This window comes from Cygnus atratus, chromosome 14 (assembly GCF_013377495.2).
Source record: "Cygnus atratus isolate AKBS03 ecotype Queensland, Australia chromosome 14, CAtr_DNAZoo_HiC_assembly, whole genome shotgun sequence".
Taxonomy (NCBI): Eukaryota; Metazoa; Chordata; class Aves; order Anseriformes; family Anatidae; genus Cygnus; species Cygnus atratus.
Window position 1 is genome coordinate 6,260,322 of NC_066375.1, and position 20,239 is coordinate 6,280,560.

General features: G+C 64.5%; 1 protein-coding gene across 4 annotated transcripts; it reads right to left on the reverse strand.

Moving 5' to 3' along the window:
• Positions 1-4,114: 4,114 nt before the first annotated feature.
• Positions 4,115-18,247, reverse strand: ANXA6 (annexin A6). 4 transcript variants are annotated; one of them, XM_035559712.1, is made up of 26 exons: positions 18,001-18,247; positions 15,526-15,586; positions 12,974-13,058; positions 12,581-12,675; positions 12,310-12,423; positions 12,135-12,225; positions 11,957-12,036; positions 11,824-11,880; positions 11,543-11,636; positions 11,202-11,297; positions 10,996-11,054; positions 10,640-10,762; positions 10,324-10,382; positions 9,986-10,064; positions 9,222-9,303; positions 8,908-9,002; positions 8,396-8,509; positions 7,949-8,039; positions 7,736-7,815; positions 7,525-7,578; positions 6,175-6,192; positions 5,642-5,738; positions 5,303-5,398; positions 5,005-5,063; positions 4,598-4,720; positions 4,115-4,479 (listed from the first exon to the last, which is right to left on the reverse strand). In XM_035559712.1, exons 2-26 carry the CDS (start codon positions 15,541-15,543, stop codon positions 4,420-4,422), a joined length of 2,019 nt encoding a protein of 672 aa, XP_035415605.1. In that variant the 5' UTR covers positions 15,544-15,586; positions 18,001-18,247; the 3' UTR covers positions 4,115-4,419. The 4 variants fall into 4 exon arrangements, with proteins under 4 accessions (XP_035415605.1, XP_050569660.1, XP_035415607.1 ...); XM_050713703.1 differs by lacking the exon at positions 18,001-18,247 and adding an exon at positions 17,274-17,406; XM_035559714.2 differs by lacking the exon at positions 6,175-6,192 and having other exon boundaries at positions 18,001-18,136.
• Between the last annotated feature and the right edge of the window lie 1,992 nt (positions 18,248-20,239).

A 20,239-nucleotide genomic window follows, 5' to 3' on the forward strand; every position in this document is an offset into this window, starting at 1 on the left:
GATTACATTCCCTTTGGGTTCGCCCTCCTCAGGTGTAAGAAAGTGCACGTCTGGCCGTGCAAACCCCAAGTGGCAGCGACCAGCAGCCCGCAGCACCCAAGAAATCCTCCTGCCCTAAATGCTGCCAGGCGAACTGAGTGCCTTCACCCCATGGAGACGACGGGACTGGGTGTCCCGGGTGGCCGTGCCGGGGGCTGCTGCAGCTGGTGGGCACAGTCGGATCTCTGCAGAGCCCCGGGACCCCTTGTGGGTTAGATCTGTCTTATGGGATCCCTTATGGGTTTAGGTCCGCACGAGGCTGCGGGTGCTGCGGGTCGGTGCCCGTGGGCAGCAGCCGTGGGGTTTTGCTGGGGGCTGCTGCCGGCACCGCGCTGACCTGCCGCATCCCGGTACCCTGCCGGGGGAAGGAAAGCAGAAGGACGATGATGACGCTGCAAGAGCACGGGGAGGAAGCTCCGGCCGCAGCAGGGGATTTCCAGAACACTGTGATCTGCTGCCTATGCAAATCAGGAACTCGAATTAACCTGGTGGGACGGGAGGGCCAGGGAGAGGGGTGCTGAGCGAGGCTGGGGCGGTGGGCTGCCGGGAGAGGGAAGGAGAGAGGATGGAAGGACTCGGCGTGGGCATAAGGTTGGTGGAAGGATGGCGCAGGGAGATGCTGGGGAGGGATCCTGCTCCTCCAGGCCTCCCGCAGCCCCCCGCCTTCACGGGCATCGGGGCTGCCCAGTGGCTTCCCGTGGATGTCAGGCTGCTGTCACCTGCCTCGTTTTGCCCTCTTGCTGGATGAGAGCTCCCTTCTGCCTCCACCTCTGGCAGGCCCAGCGCCACTCCTGGTGCAGGAGATCTCCCCACCTCCGTCCTTCCCCTGCCCAGGACACCGGCGGTTGTGGACACGCCGAGAGCTTCCAGGAGCCAGGCCCCAGGAGCGCTGGAAGATTGTTTTGCGTGCTTTAAGCTTCCAATTATTCGGAATCCCGACTTCATTGTTTAACAAAGGGGATTTTCCCCTCTTCCTCTCTCCCCAGGCCGTGTCCCATCCAGTTGCAACGCCTGACAAATGGGCTTGTCACCGTGCCCTGGACAGCCAGCTGCACGGCCGGCAGCACGTACATCGCTCAGCCAGCCTCAGCTCACCGTGGGGAGCACCATCGAGCAGCACGCAGATGTGCGGGCAGCACCGCTTCCTCCTCCTTTGGCTCAGGAGGAAGAAAAGCCGGAGGAATAACTCACAGGACTCGAGGGCCCGGCTGGGTTTCCCCCCTGCGGAGGACGGGGAGCACGGTGGGTGAAAATTGGGAGCATCTCGCTGGGATTGCAGCGTCCGTGTGTCTGCCCCTCGCAGGCCCCGGTACCAAAGAGGATCTGGAGCTAACTCAGAGGCAAGGATCCGACCCTCTGCACACAGAACCAGGGCTCGTGGGGTTTTTCAGATGTTGCAACCTGTGAAACCTAGCGTTGGCCGTGCCTGGAAGTGAGCCCCTGCCCGCGGCGTTGCTGGGCAGTGCGCACGGCAGCTGGGGCAGGGCTGCGAGTCCCTCGCCCCGCAGCTGCATCTCTGCAGCAGCCCCAAATGCCTGCGGCGGGGGTGGCCTGGGGGGGACCTGCCTCTGGGCCGTGCCCTGCTCACAGCCTTCCTGCTTTGTTCCCTTCTCCAGGCCCGTCATTTTGTCCTTGCCTTCCCTTTCACCGCCTTTCCCGAACTGCCAGCCCTTTTGGTCCCATTTTACCATTTGCCATCGGCCTCAGTGGGTTGGATCCCACGGGTGGAGAGGAGATGTTCCTGGAGAGCAACACGGGGGTGTTTTCCCTGGAGAACCGGGGTGCTGCAGGGCCGAAGCTGCCACGTCTGAAGGCTCTGTGACCTGCCCTGTATAGGGGCTCGTCGTGGGCAAAACAGTCCCAGTTTGGGAAATTTTTACTTAATTAAAGGTATTGCCAATTAATACACATTTTTAGTCAGCAGTCTGTGTATTAAACAAACTATAACAATGGAACAAGCATTCTGCCCTCCCTAGTCTTAGTTTCCCTTGTTCCAGGTTCCACTCGATCCGTCCCAAAGGCTGTTTCTGGCTGCCTCCTCTCTGTGCTTCTTACTGGGTTTCTCCCCCTCCTGTGCGCTTCTCAGTGTCCCCACCTCGGTGCTGGTCCCCCCCAGCCGCGGTCCCTCGGGGATGTCACCCACGGCGTGTCCCACGTGTGAGCACATCTCCAGCTCCTGTCTCCTGCCCCATCTCCGCCCCACATCTCCTCCAGCATCGCTGTTCAGGATCGCAGCTCGGCAGGGACCGCCGCTCCCGCACGGGCAGGCACCAGGCTCCCGCAGGACTTTTGTTCTGTTGGTGGCAGGAGCTGCATTTACTGAGCCCCACAGCGCCAAACGGCAGCGGGCTGCGGTCACCAGCCTCTGGGAGAAAGCACCAGGCGTGAGAAAGGTGGGGAAAACGCCCCAGCTGCAGGATACATCCCAGTGCTTGTGCTTCCCCAGCACCTCGCCCTCCTCGTGGTGCCCCGCCACGGGCAGCTCTTTGCAGAGCTCAGGCCCGGTGGCAGGGACCCCTGCGCTTAGCCAGGGTGTTAATTATGCTCGGGCACTTGCAGCAATTAAAACGTTGCTGGCTGTTCTCTGCCCTGGCTGTAATAACAGCTGCTGGAGCCGGGTCGCTGCGGCGCTGGGCGCAGGAGGCAAGACAAAGGGTTTTCGGCAGCAGGGCTTGCCAGGAGAGCTCTTCCAGAGCAGGGAGTTCCTCCGAGGAGGAAATCCCATCTCACTCTCCCTCCCTGTCCCCAAACACGCCGTGACTCCGGTATCTTGCTGTCCTTGCCGGAGCAGCAGCGGGTGCCAGGGGAATTCCTGGCGCGGGGGGAGCGGGGTGCCCGGGTCAGACGGGCTTCCTGGCGGGGGGCTGGCGGGGACGTGGCCCCCGGGGGGCTTCTGGGGATCCAAGAGGCTGTGAGCGATGGAGTCACCCGTCACGGGTTTATAGCACAGCCAGGAAGGGGGTGCAGGGGCCAGCAGAGCTCCGAGGACACTGCAGCAGCTCCCAGCTGCGGGGACGCAGCCTGGATGGGACCAGCTCTGCTCCCCGCGGTCCCTCTCCGGCAGGATTGCACCATTACGGTGCTGCACCCCAGGAAGAGCTGGGGAGACGAAGATCGGGGTTATATCCTCCCTTCAAAGCATCTCCGTGCTCTGCTCGAAGCCTTTGCAGCAGTTCCCCAGCAAAACACGAGCTGCTGCGGGGGTGGGCGCGCTGGGGGGCTCATCTCTACCCGTGGGTGCAGGGAAGATCGAGGAGCCCAAACCTCTATCAGAGGGCAAAAACGCCTCAGTGGGGTTGTTCACCCATGAGAAAAGCATGTTTGTCGCAAGGGGATGTTTTACAGGAAGGCACCAAGGGAACGCTCAGCGCAACAGCCCCAAACCAAGGCCTTTCAGCTTCTGCGGTTTGTCTCTACATGTTGCTGCCTCTCGACCTCGTCGGGGGTTTGAAGTGCTGTAACAGTGCTGCGTTATTATTCCTAGTGCTGCTTTGATATTTTGAAGGCGAACCTTTCCTCAGCGGGCTGTTTTGAGGAAAATGCGGGTATTTAAGGCTTTTTGTTCTGACTTGGAAACAATTGAAAGTGCTGGAATTTCCCACTTTTGGAAATTCCAGTTCTTTCCTCCTGGGAGCCCGGGGAAGCGCAAACATAAACTGTTTGGGGGTGTAGCCTTTGTGGCCTGTGTGCTTCGACTGCCTCTGTGGCAACTTGAAAGCACAGGAAACCGTCTGCGAGGATGAGTGGATGCCATCGAGTCTGATTTCTATCTCTGGTTTATAAAAGCCTCATCCGCACGAGAGCCAGCCTCTGACCGCAGCCTGGAGGGGAGCGGCACGAAACCTGCCAGGGGCTTTCAGAGGCACGGCCTGGAGCTCTTGGGGACAGCCCTGCTGGCAGCCCCAGGCACGTTTCCAGCCCCTGTGCCTGGCCTGGTGCTGCTCAGGGGGTTTCAGGGACCCTGGTCCCCCCTCCCCAGCTCTGCCTGCGGGAGCGCGGAGCTGCCGGGACCCCGCACGGGCCCCGTCCCACCCAAACCTGCCCCAACAGAGGGGCTGCTCTCACCCCCCGCTCAGCAACAGTAAGGTTTTATTCACGAGACCGAAAACCGTCTTGCCCCCGCGGGTAAATATTCCTGGGTTAAGTGGCACGTTTGGGTACGAATCATTCTGCACCGAGACAGACGGTGACCCCCCCCCCCCCCCCCCCCCGAGGCTCCCCTCCCCGCCGCCCCCCTGCTTGCGATGCGGTGCCGCTCGAGGTGAGGGGTGCTCCGAGGGGTCCCCAGCGGCCCCCGAAGCCCCCGAAGCTGCAGTGAGGCCCAGGCGGTGGCTGTGTGCGTGCTGCTGGCTCAGACAAAGTCGGGGCTGGCGCGGCCGCCTAGTCCTCCCCGCCGCACAGGGCCAGCAGAGCCATGCGGTAGTCGCCGGAGGTGTCCTTCTGCGGGAGGCAGAGCCGGCTCAGCACCACGACCTCTGGTCCTGGAGCCTCGGATCAGGGCTCGGGGGCCAGGCCGGACAAGGTGCTGAGCCGGAGAGGGAATTCCCTGTCCCCTCACCTCGATCATATGGTGCAGCGATTTGTCGAACAGGTCCACGAACTCGCCCCGGATGTTGAGCAGGTCGATCTCGCTTCTGGAGATCATGATCCGGGTCAGGGTCCTCTCGTCAGTGCCGGCACCCTGCGGAGAGGAGCTCAAACAGATAACCCCAAAACCCACCGTCCGGGACCCTCGCGGCACCTCCAGCACAGCCCGAGTTGGGGCTGTCCCCTTGGAGATGTGCTGCTGGCACGGCACGAGCTGCCCTGTCCCCCATTTATCCAGAAAAATGACGCAGAATCGGTTTGAGCTCAGCCCTGCTCCCCGGGGACAGCTGGAGGCCAAGCCCCATTGCTGCTGGGGGGTTAACTCAGAGCCCCAAAGGCCCTATAGCCCCCTCCCTCTGTGTGAGAGCCCGCACGCACCTTCATGGACTTGTAGAGCTTGTCGGCGAAGAAGGCCGGCTTGTTCTTCACGCTGCGCACTGCAACACAGAGCGGGGACCGGGTGGGCTCGGGGCACCCCGGGGACACGTCCCAGCCGGGAGCTGCGCCCCTCCTCGGTACGGGGGCACGGGCACGGCCCCGTAAGATGCCCGATAAACGCCCCGACCCCATGCCGTGCCGGGAGCCTCTGTGGTCCCAAGGGAGCAGCAGGGACGTGCCGCTTCGTTGGCTTGGCAGGGGCAGGCCAGGGGGCTGCTGCCCCGTGCCCGTCACTGACCGATGGCCACGAAGGCGTCCCTCACGTCCCCCGACATCCGCTTCTTGATGGCGTGCTCCACGTCGTGGTTGGTCATTTTGATGAACTCCTGAAACACTACAGGGGGGAAAAGAGGGGGGTCACCGCCGAGCCGCTCGTCCCAGCCCCAGCGCTCCCGGGGGACCCGAGCCCCAAACGCGGAGGTTTTTGGACCACGCGGGTTTGGGTGACCTCAACCAGCCACCCCAAACGTGAGGTTGTGCCTTGTCCTCCCACCGCCTTGCCCCCATCATCCATGGGGACACGGGGACATCCAGCCCAGCACCCAGGGTCCGGCGGTGCTGAGCGCGGCGGCCCTACCTCTGCGCAGGTGGGGGTAGCTGCGGGTGCAGAGGATGCTGAGGAAGCGGGTCTCCAGGGAGTCGCTGGAGTCGTTGCTGGAGACGTCGGCAAGTTTCTGGGAGAGGAATCAATGGTGAGGCGGAGGGACAAGGGGATGGGTGTAAGGGACAGGGGAAGGGACGTCAGGCAGCTCCTCCCGGGACAGCCAGTCCTGAGTGGGGTGGGTGGCCTCTTACGGGCTGGGAAACTGCTTTTCTGGGGACCTAAATGGCATTTTCTGTGCATGGACGTGAAGGTGTGAAGCTGCACAACCAGACTATCTCGGAGAAAAGACGGTGTTCTCCGGGTTTTATGAAAAAGATATGGAATGCCCACACTTAGGGCATTCTTTCATCTGTCGAGGAGGACGTTTGGGGTGCCCAGTGCTGCGCAGGGAATTCAGAGCTGCAGGGGCACCAGCCCTGTGCTGCCAGCGTGCTGCTCCCCCAGCCCCGCACCCAGGGACCGTGGCATCCCCCCAGACATGCGCAAGGCAAAGGGCAGGCACTCACCAGGGTCTCAGCAACAACCTGGTGGAGAGAGAGAGAGAGACAGGAAGACAACAGGGTCAGAAGGTGCTGCACAACCTTTAACCTCCCCTGACAGCGGGGGAATTCTAGCAAAAGCCCCTAAAATGACCTCTCCACGGCTCCCCTGCTTCCCCAGGGGTCAGCCTGATCTTAGGAGCCACCCGTGTCCTCCTCTGGGTCAGTGCCAGCACCGCTGGCTGTCAGGAGGGGGGGTTTGGCCGTGCAGGGTGAGCCCCCCACCCCTGGGGCTCGGGTACCGGCCCGATGCTCCTTGGGGAGCATCCTTGTGTGGCCCCAGTGCTGCGGCCAACGGGGCCCTATGGGAACACTGCCTGGGACAGGGCTGGCTGAAAACAACCACGACCTGGTTCCCACCAGCCTGCCCGGGGTGGCTTTGCCAGGAAAATACCAGTTGGGGCTGGGACAGCTGCTGCCCGGCTGACTTCTCCCTGTGCGTGTCGTTCCTGGCTCTCTCTTCCTCTGCAGCGCATGCAGCGCATGCAGCGCATGCAGCCAGCAAAGCACCGCTCCCTCTGCCGGCAGCGGCCCCGCTCAGCACCATGCTGCGGGGTGCACGGGGCAGGACGGGATGGTGAGGGCTGAGGGGTCGGGGAAAGGTGCCCGGGGTGGTGGCAGGGTGGTGGGAGGGTGGCCCCGGGGCTGGCCCCCGCTCTGAGGCACGGAGGAGCCATGCTCGCCCCAGAAAGGGGCCCCCTTGGTCCCCTCCCCGTCCTTCGTCGCATGCCAAAGGAAACCAAAGCAGAGCAAAGCAGGGGAAGCACCCGGCCCCCATCCTGCCGTGGAGCCGGGAGGCAGCCCCAGGGAGCAGGATGCGGTCAGGGCTCTCCTGGGACCGGGAGCTGAGCCAGGCAACGGGGCCAGCACCCCACTTCTGGTGCCTCAGTCCTCTCCAGTCCTGGCGCACTCAGCCCAGGACGTGACGGTTTGCGGGTTGAAGTGAAAAGCAGCTTGAGCTGCGAGGGTGCCCCACGCACAGCACAGACCTGGGTGCCTCCTGCAGGCCAGCCCAAGGCTGCCTCTGAAGCTGAAGTCCCAGATTTTAGCACTGCTGGGTGCTGCCAGCCCCAAAAGCAGCTGACCCAGCACACGAAGCGGTGCAGCCCCCGGTTTTGATCCCCCTGGGGCTGCTTTGCAGGCTCCACACGTGCAGGGGGCAGCAGGAATGAATCCTGAGAGCTTTCCCTGCCGGGGTGTCCCTTCTCCTGGCATTTCTCCCCGCAGCTCGCAGAGCCCCTACCCCCCAGCACCGTGTGTGCTGCCCTGGGGATGCAATATGCTCGGGGTTTGGGGCGCAGCCTGGAAGCTCCTTACCTTGGCATCTTCGTGTGCCTGGGTGAGGTTCTCCGGCCCATCATCGCGGTTGCCCTGTGGTTGGATACAGATATCATGGAGAGGACATCTGGGAAGTGCCCGAGACCACGGCAGCGCAGCGCTCCCATGCTCTGTCTTCTCCAAACCACGTCCCCCAAACCCACCCCGCAGCACGGAGGGGACCACCCCCAGCGGGAGACCCCCCCCGTACCAGAGCCAGGGAGACGAGAATCCTCTTGAAATGTCCCGACGTGTCGGAGCTCAGGTCGTCCTCCAGGCGCTTGTGGTAGGCTGCGGACAGGGGGGACAGCTGAGCCCTGCACCCCGGCTGCGGATCCACCGCCCACCAAATCACAGGACGGGTTTGAGGGCTCCACGCAGTCCGTGCCCCTCGGTGCTCCCCGCGCTCCCTCCCGCGCCGTACCCTGCTGGTACGCCTCGTTGATAGCCCTGATCTCCTGGTTGTTCCGCGTGGCCATGATCTCGATGAGGACGCTCTCGTCTGTGCCGGCCCCCTGGAAGAGAGCGGTGGGGTGGGATGGAGGGGGGGGATGGAGGGGTGCTGCGGGGTGCCAGGGCTGCGTGGGGACACCGCGGCATCGCCCCGATGGTGCCCCACAAGGATGAGCTGCTCCAACCCCAGTGCCACAGCGTGCTGAAAGTCCACATCCAATGGCCCCATTGCCCCTACCCTGGCTTAGCCATGGGGATGCTCTGCAAAGCAGCGTGGCACTTCCTGCTGTATGGGCTGTTGTACAAGGGACTGCAAAGCAGCCCCGCTGGGCTCCCAGCGGCTTTATTATCCTGGCCGTGCAGCAAAAGCTGCTCTATCTGGGCACGCTGAAGCCGCTCGCCTCGGTCCGACAGTTACCTCCACAGCCTTCCTCAGCTGCTTGGCGTCGTACTGCGCCGGCGTCAGCATGAGCCCCAGGATCAGCTTGGCCAAGCTGCCCGACAGCTCCGATTTCAGGTCCGCCATCAGGTCCTGCAAAGGCATTTGGGTGTTTCACAGCCCCGCTCCTTCTGCAGGGACAGACCGAGGCGACAGCAGGGAGAACAGCGGGGAGAGAAGCAGGGAGGTGGGAGGCTTCTGGGAAGACCTTGGGGCTGTTTAAGGTCACATTCGGGGGGGGGGGGTTCTGGGGACATCCAGGATCTGGAGGCCTCCAGTATGGGGAAATAAAGTGGGAAGGGATGTTCCCTTGGGCTGCTGGTGCACCCAAAGCGGGAGGCTGCTCTGAAAACCTCATTCTGCCACGGGGGAGTCATTGCGGGGCACAGCAGCGCTGCCCACCATGTCTCCAGCGGGATTTCTTTCAGCGAGGGAAAGACGTCGGAGAGGGAAGGACGCGGGCAGTGGGGTGGGAGAGGGGCCAGCAGTACCCTGCCGTAGTGAGCCTTGTAAGCCTTAATGATCTGCTGCCTCTGGGCGTTGCTCCTTTTCGTGACCACGTCGATGATGGCCCCTTCATCGGTGCCTGCAAGGACAGCAGCCAGAGCTGCAGCCCCGAGGCAAGAACCGGGCACACCGCCACCCCCTCTGCAAACAGGGGCATGGGGAAAGGGCAGCTCCTGCAGCTCCTTATCCCCCCAGGGCTTTTCTGCAGCCCTACGTGGGTTTTCTCCCCCACCCCGATCTGTCGGGGAGCGTCTCCCCGTGGTGCCAGCAGAAGGGCTGGTGCACGGCCCCCGCTTACCCAGCCCCTTCATCGCCTTCCGCAGCACCTGCGCGTCGCCGTCGTCGTTGAAGCCCGCCGCGGGCTGCACGGTGCCTTGGAGCTGCAGGGGCACAGAGGGGTCGGGGGCTGCCCCGAGCCAGCGGGGTGGTGGCAGGGAGGGACAGACAGAGGGACGGTGCCGCCCGGCAAGGCGATGCGCAAGCAGGTGGTGGGTTAGTGCAAGCACCTGGGGCTGGGTGAGGACGTCCCCGCCACCCGGGCACCCCTTCCATCGAAGGGCACGCCACAGCCAGGCCAGCAGAGGGTGGGGAGGAGGCTGCGGGCAGTCCCCGGAGTCCCGCAGTGCTGCTCGGTGCCGTGCCCGCCTCCCCTAGTGCTGAGGCAGCTCGGTGGGAGCTGGGTGCGTCAGCTGAGAGCCAGGAGAGGGCGCGGGAAGGGTTCCAGCTCGTGCCTTGTGGCTGCGCCCTCCTGCGTCCCAGCTACCCTGCCGTGGGGTGGGTGCCCGGGGTGCATCACGCAGACATGCGGGACCCGCCGCCCCGGCAAGAGAGGCTTCAGAAAGAGGAGTTAGTGGAGCCCGCAGCGGTGCAGAGGCCGGCCAGCCTCCAAGGCTTACACCACGCCGACCTCATGCCCCGAAACCGAAGAGCCAGCAGTGTTGAGAGAAGGCGCGGAGCGAGAGGCAGGGAGCGGGGTGGCCGTGCCCCGCGGCGCAGAGGAGCGGCCGGGTCCCAAGCTGGCGGCGAGCGGAGGGGGCGCAGGGGGTGTCTGGGGGTGCTGACCTTGACTTTGGCCAACGCGCTGTGCTCCCACATCTGGTAGGCCACCTGCGCCGCCTCGGGGAAGAACTCACCCGCGGCACTGCAAGGGGAGGGCAAGGACGGATGGGCAGTGAGCTGCGCCCCGCCGAGCGGCCGCCCCATCCCCAGCAGCCCTGACCGAGGAGGGTTTTGCACCCGCCGGGTGCTGGGCACGGGGGGGACCGACCACGGCACCGTGGCTGGCATCGTGCGCCCAGCCATGACCCAGCCGTGCCGGCACGTGCTCTGCCAGGGTCCGGCCCGGAGGTTTGTCCCGTGGGGACAAGGAGGGGTGGGCAAGGGGTGACGGGAGGTCTTACTCATCGTCCCCTCCGCACAGCTTCAGCAGCGCCTTCTTGTACTCCCCGGAGGTGTCCTCCTGGAAAGGGGCAGAGGTGGAGAAGGGTGCGTGGCAGGGACGCGCCGTGGGCATGGGATGGTGCCGTGGGCACGGGATGGTGCCATGGGAAGGACACGGGGAGAAAGGGAGAAAGGGGCTCCCCCAGCTGCCTCCTCCCAGCTGGAGCTCCAGCACCGGGGCTGGGGAGGGGGCTCAGCCCGTCCCCATGCTCAGTGTGGGGAGGGAGGCGGCGCCAGCAGCCTCTCGGAGGGAGGCCGGGAAGCCCCGAGCCTCACCTTTATCATGTTGTAGAGAGACTTCTCGTACTTGGTCCTGAACACCTCCCGGATGTCCAGCATGTCGATCTCGCTGCGGGACACCATGATGCGGATCAGCGTGTTGTCCCTCGTGCCCAGCCCCTGCAAGGGAGGATCCCCAGCGTCAAGCCCCAGAACAGCAAACCTGCTCGGTCCTGCCAGGAAGGGGGCTTGGGGAGGATGCTCGGATTTGGGGCGCTATCGGATTTGCCCTCAGCCCAAGGTTTGAACGTATGAGTCCTTTAGAGGGAAGAGCAGAGACCCCAGGACACACAGGTCCTGTGTGCAGCATGGCGAGGGGAGCTTTCCCTCTGGGGCTGGGACGAGGCACCCACCTTCATGGCCTTGTAGAGCCTCTCAGCAAAGTACTCCGCTGTGCTCCTGATGCACTTCACTGCAGGGGAAACGGGCAAAGTGAGGGGAGGCACACCAGCAGCCTGCCCTGCCCCGGCCCCTGGCTTTGCCAGCACCCCTGCCCACTGTCCAGCATAGTCCAACGACAGTACATCTGCCCCCGGCCAGCACCCCCGCACCGACGTACCCACTGCCAGCATCAGCTTTTCGAAGTCTCCGGAGAGCTCTCCCTTGATGCTCCTCTCGATTGGCTTCCCCGAAATCTTCAGGTACTCGTTAAAGACTGCGGGACGAGAGCAGACAAAGCCTGCAGCTGAGCCCTTTGGGGACTGCCAGCAGCGGGGCCAGCATCCCCTTGGGGCACACGGGCAGGGTGTCCCGGTGGCTTGGGTGTCCCCCCCTCTCAGCCCAGCTCCACGAGCCCTTGTGGGGCACGCAGGACACCCCAGCAGATGACAGAGCCCAGGGGACCAGGCGGGTGGCCTTGGCAGGGGAAGGAGCCCAGGCCCTGCAGGAGGAGGTGCTCACCCATGCGGAGGTGCTGCTTGCTCCGCCGGCCCAGGATGTAGATGAACTGCGCCTCGTCCGTGCCCCATTTCAGCTCGCCGGCTTCCAGCAGGTCCTTGTGGCATGGGGAAGGGGGCAGAGAGGGATGGAGAGGGATGGAGAGGGGATGGAGAGGACCTGAGTCAGGGCGCTGCTCGCACAGGGCTCTGCCCCTGCTGCCCACCGCCCTTTGCAGCCCAAGCTCTGGGTCGTGCAGTGCCACCAGCCCCATCCCTGCCCAGATGGCACCCGCGAAGCCTCACCTTGGCATCCTGCTCCACCAGGTCCTCGCTCACCACGTCGTCCTCCTCCCTGGTGCCCTGCGGGACAGCCACGGGCTCAGCCCTGCCGGGCTTGGGCCCCGGCTGTCGGCAGGGACCGGACAGACGGACATACCTGGAGCAGAACCACGAGCATCTTCTTGAAGTGTCCCGACGTGTCTCCGACGATGTCGGCCTCCAGGTCTCTCTCGTAGGCTGGTGGAAGAGGGAGAGGTCAGGGCTCGGGGAGCCGGATCCCCTTAACTCTGCCCCCAGGGGACACGAGGCAGCCCCTGCCCTTCCCCAGCCCTCACCGTCCTTGTAGGCGGCCACCAGGTCGTGGATCTCCTGGTTGGTGCGGGAGGCGAGGATCTCGATCAGGCACTTCTCGTCCGTGCCGAGGCCCTGCGGGCAGAGACGCAGCCCTGTGAGCTGCAGGACGAGCCGGGGATCCTCAGAGGGGGTCCCGGGGGGCTGCCCTCCCCTTACCCCGATGGCATCTTTAATCTCCTTGGCATCACTGTAGGCTGGGGGCCGCATCAGGCTCACGATCAGCCGCTCAAACTTGCCCGTCAGCTCGTACTTGAGGTCTGCGATGAGGTCCTGGAGGAGGATGAGGATGAGGATGATGAGGAGGAAGGGGCTGGGACCCCTTTTGCTCTGCAGCAGAGGAGCATCTCCCAGCGGGGCCATGGCTCATTGGTGCCAGCCCCTGCAGCCCGCCTCTGGGGCATGGATTTGGGATGGTTCCTGCCGTTACCTTCCCGTAGAGGGACTTGTAGGCCTGGCAGATCTCCACGCGCTGCTTGTTGCTCCGGGATGTGATGAGGTCGAGGATGGCCTCCTTGTCACTGCCTGCGGGGGACAGAAGGCTGGTTGGTTGCCTTCGGCCCCACGGCTGGCTCTCACCCCCTCTGGGCTCAACATCACGGTCCTGCCGTGCCCAAACCTGCTCCTGGCTGGGGCAGGAGGAGAAGCAGAGCCAAGGGGCAGCACCAGGAGGAAGAGGAGGGGGAGCCGGGGGTCCTGGCACGCTGCTATAACAGGCAGCTGGCAGGGGATGCGCGGCAGGACGCCCAGCCGTGCAAGGGTCAATGGGGAACGGGGGACATCGGGGTGGCCCCGGGGTGACAGGCTTGAGGAGCATCCATACCAAATCCCTTCATGGCATTGTACAGGGCCTCTGCGTCCTGGCTGGCATCGAAACCTGGGAACTCCTTCACCGAGCCCCTGTAGACCTGGAGAGAGGAGGCGAGCAGATGCAGGGGGAAGGAGCACGCCGCGGCCCCGTGCCCGTCCCGTGGGAGGGGAAGGGTGAGTGCAGGACAGAGCCGTGGGCGGCAGCGGGGTGAGATCAGCTCCCGTTTGGGGTATGAGGAGGCAGAGCTCAGCCTCGGACACAAACACTCGTTATTCTTTTCGGCTGCTCCCTGCTCGCTATCTGCGCCGCCTGAGCTGCGTCCCAGGCCTGCAGAGCGTGACCTCCCCGCTCCTATCTCGCTGGCACGGCTCCGTTTGCCCTTTGTGCTCACGTTGAAGCCAAACACACCCTCCCTGGCCACAATAACGGGGCCGGGCGCTTTGAGAGCAGCCTCCTCCAGCTCCCCGGGCTCCCAGCTCTCTGGGGTCAGCTCGGGGGTTGGTGGAACAGAGGGGGGACCCCTGGGAGATGCCCTGAATGCAGGGACCGGGGCCAGCCCCCTGCAATGCAGCCACGAGGAATTAGTGGTGGCAGACTCAAAGCAAACGGGAGGAAGTCATTCCTCCACCACCCGTTGTGAGCAAGGAAACCCTCAGGACGATGAGGATGCCCAGGCTCCGCATGGGGTCTGGGCGATGAGACAGATTTACAGGCACAAAATCCTCACAAGCTGCTAAACAGAAAGCCCCGAGAAGCAGCAGAGCTACAAACAGCCCGTCTGAGGGCACGCTCCCACGGGGTCCGGGCCCGTCCAAGGGGCTGGGACATGGGGAGAAACTTTCCCTGGAGCCTCAGAGATCCTCTGGGCTGCCACGACCTGGTTCTGCCTGGCTGCTCCTCCAGGCACCGAGCCCTTCTGCACAACGGGATTGAGACCCAACCAACCAGAGACCTCGCGGAAGAGCGGGGACCAGGTTTTCCCTCCCCAGCTCAGCTTTGTCCTGGGGAATTCATTCACCCTGGCAGATCACGGCACCAGGCCCTGCACGAGATCAGAGTCTGGTGGAAGCAGACGTGAAACCAGCCCAGCCCCGCGTCGTGGCTCAGCAGAGGGAACCAGACACGTCCCTGCTGGACACCGGCGGCGGGGAGAGCCGAGCAGAAATCCCCTGGTGGGAATCCCTGCAGGGGGGCAGGAGGGGGGCCGGTGTCCCTGACCCAGGGGGTGCCTCCGGGAATGAACCCGAGGGGTGGGCACGGGGCAGCCCCAGCGCTGCAGCCCTGCCGCGCATCGCAGGCAGGACCTGGAGGAAGCAGCCTGCCTCTGTTTTCCTGGCACTATTTTCCGGGCTCGTCACCCTCCCGGGAGGTGCTGCCAGCGCTGGTGTCCCGTGTGGCAGGGAGCAGGCCAGCTGTCCTTGGGGGAGGCGTGCAGGCATGGGGACGGATTGTGTTGCAGGAGATTTACTGGAGGGCTGCATTTAGCCCCGCTTCCCGTCAGCTCCCAGACCTTCCCGTCAGCTCCCAGACCTTCCCGGCTCAGCGTGAGCCGCTGCCCACAGACGGGGCGTTGATAAGGATTTGCAAGGCAGTTGATAAGGATTTGCAAGGCAAAGGAGGCGCCTGGAGGCAATAAGGAGGGGACAAGGGTGGCCAGAGGGTGCTGGGGTCTCACGGGGGTGGGGGGGGGGGGGGTGATGGAGAGCTGGCGGGCAGGTTTTGGCTGTGGTTGGGTGGAGGGGAGGAGCAGGGCTGCAGCCCTGCCTGGTGAGCAACCGGAGCGTGAGCTGGGGCGAGGGAAACTGAGGCAGGAGCCGAGCGCTGGGCATCACCCCCTGCACGCTCGTGGGAACGGGCCCCGGGAGGTGCAGAAGCATTACTCAGCAGGGAAGCAGCACCCTGACGGTGCGCCCTCCTCACGCCTCCATCCCTTCCATCCCCCTGCTTCAGCGGCTCGGGGCCCCCCACGTCCCCTCCTCCAGCTTCTGACTCATCCCAGCCTGCCTCCAGCCTGCCCGGGACCTCGGAGCTAAAAATAATCCAGGCTGGGGCCGAGCAGGCGCAGGCAAAATTCCCCGCGTGGCTTCGCTCCCACCCCGCAGCACGGCTCCGCGGGCTCTGGACCACCGCGGGGGCGATGCTCACCCGCACCGTGCCTCGGTTTCCCCGCCTCCATCCCCTCATCAGCCGGGGGGGAAGCTGTGGCAATTGCACTGGGGGCAATAACCGTGTGTTTTCTCAAGGGAACCGGGAGCTGGTCACAGCTGCCCAGCTGGGACTTCCCTCCCACGCCGGGATGCTTCCTGGCTGCTGGGGGCACCTGCCTGGGCAGCTGCTGCCTCGCTCAGCCCCACGCCTGGAGGGGGGCGAAACCCCCCCGGGCTGAAGGGTTTGCAGCAGGCTGGGACACGAACGGGATTTCTCCCCGGCTGAAGCCCAAATCCCAGCGCGATGCCTGTTCCCCTCCCCGTCCCACAGCCCCGTTTCTCTCTCCCATCCCACTGTGGCCCCAAAGGGATTTTTTTTGCTCCTGGCTGCCCCCCACCAGCCTCCCCCATCCGTACCTTTCCTTTGGGTGCCATGGCTCGCCGGGCTGGGGATCACAGGACCGAGGGCACGGAGGAGCTGCAGGAGGGAGGAGAAAAGCAGATGTGAGCCAAAGCATCCCCTCACACCCTGCTGCGGGGCCAGGCTGGGGGCAGCTCCCATCCTGGGCACCAAGAGCTGGGCGTCCCCATCCCCTGGGACAGGGACGGGGCTCCCCAGATGTGACCTGCAATGAGCAGAACCGAGCTCCTTCTGCACCTGGCAGCGAGTCAGGGACCCCACGGGCTGGGGACAGCAGAGACGTGCCCCCGCACAGCTTCCTGCCAGCTCAGAGACAAACCGGGAGGGGAAGAAAGCGCTGAATAAGTGGAAATGGGCCGAGCATCCTCTGCAGGGTCCGTGCTGCAGCGCTGACCTCGCTGCACACCACCGTGCTCCCTGGCTCCTGGGGTCCCACCCTGCAGCCCCCCAAATCCTGGGGCCATCCTGGCTCCGGATACCGCTGGGGAGACCCCTCCGGGGCCAGGTAGCACCCGCTGGCTTTGTCTGGGTTTCCATGCACTGAATCAAGGCTGCCATCGGCCCGACGTGCAGAGCAGAGCCCAGGAAATGCGGCTCAGTTTCTAGGGTAACCGGCGGCTTGTTTTCTACAAGCGGTGCCATTTATAGCTGCCGGCCACCTCCGTGCGTCCCCACCCCCGGGGAGAAAGTCCCCAGGCAGCAGGGTTTGCTCCGAGAAAGCTGGCGGAAGGAGAGAAGCAGCTGGAAAATGGAGGGTGGCTGTGAATGAGTCCCCGAACGTCATCCGAGCCGCTCAGCGCCTCCGGCCCCGAGCGCCGTCCCCCTTCCAGCTCCAGCCAGCGCCCGGCCTCCCCCCTCGACACGTTGCAAGGAAGCACAAGGCGCAGCGGGGCCTCTCCGGGAGGATTTCTGGATTTTCTGCTGGGGAGCAACCAGGGGAAAGCACCAGAACTTCCCCAGCTTCACCCCATGTGAGAGCCGGGACCGGGAGCACCCGAGGCGGGCGAGCTGGTGCCGCAGGGCACCTCCTGCCCCGCACATTTCTGCAGGCATCTGGCTGAGCGCAGGAAGTTTTGCAGAAGACCAGAGCTGCCTCCACCTCCCCGCTGCCCTTCCCTTTTCAGCTGGGGAAGCCGCGCACCTCGGCTGTCCTTCCGTGGTGGCTGGGGCTCGGGGAGCCCCCCGCACGCCCAGCAGGGCTGCAGTGCGCCGGGCGGCTGGGTGGGTGCCAGGAAGCCCAGCCCCAGGCCCGTGCACCCTTTCGTGCCCCCGTGCTGCTGCAGACATGAGAACCGTAGATTCTAACCTGCGAATGATGCAGATTCTCATGAGAGAAAGCCCTGCAGCGCAGCCCCCCTGCCTTTTTCCCCTTCATGCTGCATGCAGCAGCGGGGCTGAGCCCTCCCGGCTCATCTCAGCAGCGGCGGAGGATCCCCTGCCACACCCAGCCCCTGCAGCGCCCCTGTCCCCTGCTCGTGACACTGCTGCGGGGGCTCCCCGTGAGGCTGGCACCTACAGGGACCCAGGGAATGGCCCTGGCTGGGTCTGGGTGCCCCTGGACAAAAAGCCCCGAAGGATGCACACCCCACCCGTGGCACTCCCCGCTTCCCAGCCGCTCTCAGCCCTTTGCAGAGCGAGCAGCCTTTCCCCCCAAACCCTCTTTGTTTTTCCCCAAAACCCTCTTTTTTCCCCCAAAAAAGCTTGCACCCCGCTGCAGCTGGCTGGGTCCTGCCATACCCCTCACCCTGGTGGCCTCACAGGGGCTTTGGGCCAGGGGCCCCCATCCCAGGAGCCCGGTACCAATTTGGCACGGCCACCGCCGCGCCGCTAGCGCAATGGAGGCCGCGGCACGCCCAGCACCCCGCTCGGCTGGCCCGTGGGGCAGAAACGGAGCTCTGCAGGGCTAAAAGCAGCTGCCCCCGTCCTCCCCCCGAGGCAAGGGAGGTCCCCGACATCCCCTGCCCCACCCCAGCGCCAAAACCCCCCCTGCGCATTTAGCGCATTCGTGGCGGTGCACGGTGCGTTTCCCCGTGCAGAACTTCACCGGTGACCAAAATCGGGCTTTTTTCCCATGGGACTGGTGGCTCCAGCACGGTGACGGGCACCGCTGTGGGTGCTGCAGCACCGGGAGCAGACAAAGCCGCATCCCCGGCCGGCGGCCGGCCGGGACACACCCATGGGCCCCGAACCCGCAGCAGCGGCAGCGCTCCCAAAATCCCCTTTCTGCAGCACGGCCCCAGGCTTTTATTAAAAAGAAATGATTTTTAAATAATAAGGAAACTAAAAAAGGGGGCTGGGTGCCCACCTGCCCTGCAGCCGCCCCTCGGAGGGACCCTCCGCTCGCGTTGCGCACCCTCAGCCAAGGCTGCCTTCCTTCCTTCCTTCCTCCCCTCTCCCCCCACTGCGGTCGCTTTGCCCACCAGCTCGGCCCCTTGCACGCCTCAGCCCCTTGCACACCAGTGCACACTCACGAGTGCTTCCAAGGCCTGCGGGGTACGGCAGCGGGACCAGCCACCCGCTGCACGCTCCTGGTGTTCCTGTGGCCGTGCGCTCGCCCTTGCCGTGCAGCTGCTTCCTCCCCTCGGCACAACGTCACCACGAGCCCTCCAGTCCCCGCCTGCCGTGGGCCCCGGGGTCAGAGCCGTGCTCCCACCCTCGCCGAGCCGACCGCCACGCCAACCCCGGCCCCGTGGTTTTGGGTGCCCACGGTGCGGGGGGACGGGGGTAAGAGACCCCCCCGGTGCGCGCGGGGGGCTGCGTGCCAAGCGCGGTGACACGCACGGCGCAAGGTGACAGCAGGGATTGCATTTCAGCTGCGGAAACGTCATCGCCCCCATTTTCCTGGCTAATGCCGGGGGATGGGGGACACTGCTACGTGGTCCCGCTGCCAGCCACCTCCACCACTCGCCCCCTTTCCCTGGGGGAGCATCCATCCCTGCCGCCCCCTGCAAAAGCCGAGGGAGGCTTTGCCCCCCTCCGGGACCCTCTCAGGGGGCAGGCGCTGAGCAAGGAGCACCCACGGGGCAGGAGCTGGGTGGTGCAGGGAGCTGGGGAGCGGCGCTCAGCACAGCCCAGCACCGGGGGTGCGTATTTCCCCAAATTTCCCTCCCGTGCCGCAGTCGCAGAGATCAGACCTTGCAGCAGAGCTGCGGGTGCAGATGCAGGCTGAGCAGCACCGCGCTGCTCCTGGCAGCCCCCGCTCCCTCCCACCTTCCCCAGCCAGCACCGAGGCTGCAGCAGGGCTGGAGGAGCTGGCAGGGCACCTGCAGGCTCTGATGTCCCCGGTGTGACACCAGCAGGAGCAGAAGAAAGCTGGGACCCCCCCCCCCCCCCAAAATGTGTGGGGCAGCAGCTGCTGGCTCTCAGCCGAGCCCCTTTGGTTCCTGCTGGCTGCAGCATCGCGGGGGGCTGCGGGGCGCCTGCACTGCTCAGCCCGGCTTGGGAGGGGGGTGCTGGGCTCCAGGGACCCCAGGTATGGTGTGGATCCCAGGTACAGTGTGAGACGCCACAGGGCTGTGTCCCCACCCTGCTGGAGGCACCCCGCAGGGCAGAGCCCTCGGTGGGCAGCCAGCCCTGGCTGCTCCCTCCTGCCCTGCTGTTCCCCTGGGGCAACGCTCCCTGGGGTGGCGTTGGTGGCCAGAGACCTCCCTCATGTGAGGCTGCGTGGGTGATAAGCACGGCTTTGTTTGCCCTGTGGCACAGGACAACGGCCCCGCTCTCCTCCTGGTGCTGCTGGCCACAGCGTGCTGGGTGCCCAGGGGGTGTGCTGGGGATGTGGGGCTGCCTCTGGCAGCAGGACAACCTCGTGCTTAGGGCATGCACCCATGCTTTCGGTGCTCAAGGTCATTTCTTGCTTTATTCCCTCAGCACTGATATTTTTTTTTTTTTCCTGTTACCAGCTTTCACAGCACCTGAAGGTTGGAGGATTTACTGCACAGCTCCACAGCCCACCTATAACCTGAGAATTTTTTGCCCCAGAATACAGCACCATAGACAACACCCAAAATAAACCTAAATTAGTTTTTTCACCCCCAAAACATCAACTTCTAACCTCTCTTCCGAGCCCAGGCTTGGTACTCCTCTGCCAAGAGGCTAGGGCACAGCCAGGTCATGCCACACCACCCCATAGCCTCCCCCTGCTAGGACACCTCTACATGAGGGCCATGCTGGGGCCCGAGGGCACTAATATAACTCACTGGTCCTGAGCAGCCTCACCAGGCCCCCACCCACACAGCCCTGGGGGCCCATTTAAGTCTAGCCTCAGGCTGGGCCCTGGGTTTGTTGGGGCTGTGCCCTACCTGGTGGGGCTGGGGTCACCTCTGGTGCCCCCATGAAGAAGCTGCTAACTCTTGCTGCCCTGTGCTACACACTGGCTGCGTTTCTGCTCCGTTTTGCTTGTTTTTCCCTCAAATCTGCTCCACAGGTTGGGCTGGGGGCTCCTGGTGTGGGGTAACAGAGGAAGGGGGGGTAGAGGGAGGGATTTCTACCTGCACCAGCAGCCTGGAAGCATTAATTAAATCCCCTCAAATGATGTCCTGGGGCTATTAGCATTGCGTGCTCTTGTGTATGATCTGGAAGGTGCTGTGGGAAGCATATTTCTGCATAGATTTCCCTCTGTGCTGCTGCAGCAGTGGTCAGCGGAGGGCAGGGGTGGTGGGCGGGGGCAGGGGAGGGCCGGGAGGCTCCCCGAGGGATTTAAGAGGCTCCCAA